Source organism: Nannospalax galili, unplaced genomic scaffold (assembly GCF_000622305.1).
Source record: "Nannospalax galili isolate Female #2095 unplaced genomic scaffold, S.galili_v1.0 scaffold255, whole genome shotgun sequence".
Lineage (NCBI taxonomy): Eukaryota > Metazoa > Chordata > Mammalia > Rodentia > Spalacidae > Nannospalax > Nannospalax galili.
Genome location: NW_008338999.1, coordinates 462,729 through 467,412, shown reverse-complemented (window position 1 = coordinate 467,412; position 4,684 = coordinate 462,729). Strand labels below are relative to the sequence as shown.

The window sequence follows — 4,684 nt, the reverse complement described above, 5'->3', positions numbered from 1 at the left end:
AGCACCTGCTAGATGCTGGTAATTTTGCTAAGGACTAAGAGATATGAGGTTTTGAAAAACCTAATCCTTCCCTCCCCGCCCCCAAGGAGCTGGAATGGGGAAGGTTGACATGGAAATTATGTAGAGCTTGATGAAACTGAATTGGTAAAACTGGTAACATGTACTATAAACGTGCACCGGAAGGACTGAAAGAGTGCCGCAGTCTTTTGCAGACTCCTCATCAACCACATTTCACCACTGGTTATGCAAAAGGAACTTACCACTTCTACGTGTCTTCCTGCATGCCTACTTCAAGGAATAGCCAACAGGCTATTTCTGCCTAAGGATAGTGAGTTCCCCAAATTGCAAGTGTTTTCCACACCTACTACAGAGCATGGTTGAGTGCCTACGGAGGAATAAATTCATCATTCTGGTAGCAGGTTTGTGATGCAATCTTCCTTTTATGTGTTAGAAACAGAAGCAAGGCCACAGAAGGAAAGCCCCTGGAGTCAGGACCAGATCTACATTGCTCAGTCAGTCCAGTGGGTCTACACAGGCCAGCTGGCTTCAGGATCACATGGGAACATGACGTTTGAGAGATGCTCTCCTATCTGTCCATTCTTAGTTCTAATCAGAAAGCCTAATCAAGGCAGGTATGATTTTCACAATAGTTTAGTAGCTTTTACACTTGTCAGAGCCTATAAGGTATCTAAGCTTGACTTTACTGAAGGAAGTAAAAAATTGTGTAAAGGAAGGACTAAGTTGAACAGTTAATTTGTCCCTTCCCAGTAAACTCCAACAGTGAAATTTTAGGAATGTGGTTTTCATGGTGTCAAAAAATAGTTTTCTAGAAATCATTTGACCACAATCTGATCAGGTGGGGAAAATATTTGCTATGAAAGATTATTTACCTCAGCCAGTGTTCTTCCTCCTCTTCTTGAAAATAATAACAATTATAGTATTTTTCAGTGTTGAAGACCATCATTCCATAGTTGATCAAAAACCTATGCAAACAATTTAGATATTTCTCTTCCTTGCCTGACGGTCATAGTGAATATTCAAAATAATATGTATCTAATCTATTAATGTACTATTTGTGTGACATAGTTTTCTTAGCAAATGGATACTCTTGACATTGTTTAAAGTGTTCCCCCTGTGATTTCCCAACAGGGAATCCAACAGAATTACTTGGTAGAGGCAGAGGCTTTCCTGAGTCTTGGAATTTGCCCTTGATTGAGGTGCAATCAATTCCTCTTTCATACCCTTCAACTCCAGAAAGCCCCAGGTAGGGCTGATGAATGGCAAAATTACTCAGGCTAGAGACTACTAAAAGGAAGATTGCAGGCTTAGTACTGTAAATATAAACTTTGTGGGGTTTAGAACTGGAAGGGATTGAAGAGGAAAAGAGTAAGCACAGCTTTCTTCTTATAGAAAAGACCACAAGCACTCAGCCTGGAGGTGGCTGCCTCAGCTCAGGCAAAGGGAGAAAATCAAAATTTGCAGTCCATTTTGTTGAAAATGATTTTTATAATGTGGTGGTGCAGTCAGCTCTGCAGAAATGTGTGTGCAGCGTGTACTGTGATGCAAAGCTGATTTCACATACTCCTCTCCTTAAGAGCCGTCCAGTCCTGTCTTCAGGACAACTGCAGATTAAAACAAACAAGCAAAAACACGAATGTCTGAAAGCCTTTGACAAGAACTTGGGCAAATGCTACTGGGTAGGAGAAGTGGCACCCAGAGGCTTGAACAACTTCATAGCAAAGCCAAGAGAGGGAAACTAGAAAACAAGTCAGAAAACAGAAGCCTGTGACCCGCACCTGGCTGCAAAGTGTAGCCAAAAGAAGGAGGCGCGCTTAGTGTGCGTGGACCCCTGGGCCCACTTCCCAGTTTCGAGAGAGAAAAACGAACAAACAGAGCTGAAAAGTCCGAATGTATTTATTTTTCAGTTTCATTTTATGTTTCTCTGCTCTTCGGAGGAATAATTCAAACCCACAGCCGTCTTCCTCAACGCTGAGAACCACCCTTTCTGAAGCCACAAGGCTGCCCAAGTCACTCTAGAATTCTCCCAGAGGCAACACTCCAGGCTTCAGGCTGCAGTTTCTGGGTCACTGTTTGGGGATGGGGACCCGGGCGTGCCAAGTGGCCTTTAGACCTTAAGCTAGGGCACTTGTCCACGGCAGACGAGTCCATTTAACGCACCGCCCTATTCAACACGCCCAAGGGGCTGGAAGCACTTTGGAACTGTCCTAGGCTATCCCAGGGGGCCCAGAGCCCCTAGGCTATCCCAGGGGGCCCAGAGCCCCTGCTTTCTACTAAACTGTTATGTCATCGGCCACAGGCCCCGTCTACACCGACAGCACGTGGAAGGTAAGGATCTCTTGTCTTCCGACTCCACAGTTCTTGCCATCGCGACTCCTTGTCCCTAGGCCTGCGGCCACCCAGGCTGACCTTCGAGGTGCGAGACCCGGGGTCCCCGCAGCACCTGGACCCGCCTGCACCCAAGGGCAGCTCAGCATTGGGCCGCGCGGTTGAATCACGCGTGAGTCACCCCTTTTCGGGGTCCCGGAGTTTCCTAGGGGGAGGAGGCGGGGCAGGGGTGTGGACTGGCTGGGGGCCGCCCACCGAGGCGGGAGTGACCGGGCCAGGGGCGGGGAGTCCGGGCCCGCGGCGGAGGCGGCGGGTGAAGAGGCTCCGGCGGCCGCGCTGTGCTTTATAACGCACCCTGCGCAGACCCCGGCAGCCTCGGTGTTGCCCGCACCCGCTTCCCGCCTCCTCGGATCGCGCCGGCAGCGCAGCCTCGCGAAGCCTCGGACCTCACCGCCCGCGTCTGGACATGGCGATCCCCGCCGGCCGCTGGCGCCCGCGCACCTCTCTGGCGCCCACGCTCCTACTCGGAGGCCTCCTCGCCCGGGTGGTCGCTGCTGCAGGTGAGTGGGACGAGCCTGTGAGTCGGAGGGCACCGCTCTGGCTGGCCCTGCATCCCCGAGGACCCCATGCGAGGGACTCGGCGGTGCGCTCCCGGTGGGTTTGAAGGAACGCGGCGTGGAGAGGTATTTTGCACTCAGAACCCGGCTGCCACCGCTGCTGGAGGTACCTAATCGTTGCTGTCCACTGTGGTTGCATAAGATGATCTGGGGCTCCGGCTTGATCTTTGCGGGAAAGAGCTTCCCAGGAAGTTGCGACCTTGAAGGCGGTGGGCCGGCCCAGTTCGAGGAGCATTGAGTGGTTTGGATTACCTTTCAGTGTGTGAGCATCTTCCCGTGATAAATAGCTAATCTTGTGGTCTTTGGTTTAGATTTGATAGAAGCAATCCTGTTGTAAACGTTTCTTGGGTTGGATCAAGCAAGACAACGAGCGTGCCACACCTGTTTAGTGTTTGGGGCTAGGCAGAAACAGACCTGAGGACTTGCCAAAAGAGGCATTAATATAGAGCATTTAAATAGAATGACATCTAACCGTGCGACGGGTGCCACATGGGCTGCGTGTCTACCTTACTCTCAGTGGGAGTTTCAGTGTAGAAACATTTTAGATAAAAATGGAAGAGGTCAAGTCGGGCGCTTTTCGTTTGTATGCATTCCTGACTCCTCACACGTGTGGGATGAGTCCTTTTCTAACTCATTAAAAACCGGTCCATGCGGCCTCTCCCTTGAGCCTGCCTGTGTTGCCTGTGCCAGCTGTGCCTGAGACACCCTGGCGCAGGAGTGAATGGATGGCCCTTCTTTCGTGTCAAGTTGTTAGAGAGCCCTCTTACTCCCCCAAAATAGTTTTAAAGAAGGATTTCAGGATCCTTGCCTGTTTTCATGAATTATGAGGTTGACCTTGCCAGAAGGACAACTTCCCCCAGAAGAAAAACTTCCCCCTGTTCTTGATAAGTCAGTAGCAAAATTTTTATGATTGGAAATAAAAATGTACACCATATAAGTGGTGATGGCTGGGAGGATGCTTTATGCTGTTAGTTCAAGGTTGTGGACCAAGAAGTGTTTGTCCTAACCGGCACTTTCTGTGTTCTAGAAACTCCAGAGAGAGCATATAATTTAACCTGGAAATCAACTAATTTCAAGACGATTTTGGAGTGGGAACCCAAACCCACCAATTATGCCTACAAGGTTCTTATAAGGTAAGTTAGGTTCGTATGTGTGTGTGTGTTAAGGTTATTAAAGTTTTCGCTGTTCGTGCTCTCCAGTAGTGAATACGGATTTCTTTAAAGCTACTTATGGAATGAGAAATTTAATAAATGCTAAAGAGTATTTTCATGGCAAGTTGCTGGGCGGTGTCCCGTTCTATCGAGGCCATTTCTGAACTGATATGTTGGGAGCTACGGATATAGCAGTTCTCAGTTCAGTTCATACAGTGCTTGCTAGCATGGCTGAAGCCCCGGGTTACATTTCCAGCACCGCATAACCTGGACATGAGGGTATTGGGGAGGTGGAGGCAGGAAGTTTAGAAATTCAGGCCCATTCTTGGCCACGTATAGTAAGTTCCAGGCCAGCCCATAATATAGGGGACCTGGTATCAAAATAAACAAACCAACCAAACAAAAATAAATGGATATAACATGTTATTTTGGGAAATGATGGGAATATTCATAAGTGGCATAGAGGCTATAGAAGTTGAACGCTCTTCAACAGGCACAAAAAGAGTGTGCTGGGATCAACGGTGGGTAATCTATAAGCACAGGTGTCCTTTCTTGGTTGCTGTCTAGACT

The 4,684-nt window shown here is 48.5% G+C and overlaps 1 protein-coding gene across 1 annotated transcript in view; it reads left to right on the top strand.

Moving 5' to 3' along the window:
- Positions 1–2,653: 2,653 nt before the first annotated feature.
- Positions 2,654–4,684, top strand: part of F3 (coagulation factor III, tissue factor) — a 12,980-nt gene continuing 10,949 nt past the window's right edge. The window contains exons 1-2 of the mRNA XM_008833667.3: positions 2,654–2,906; positions 3,991–4,096. Of these exons, the coding sequence (XP_008831889.1) occupies positions 2,813–2,906; positions 3,991–4,096 (200 nt within the window). The 5' untranslated portion in view covers positions 2,654–2,812. The remainder of the gene's footprint in view (positions 2,907–3,990; positions 4,097–4,684) is intronic.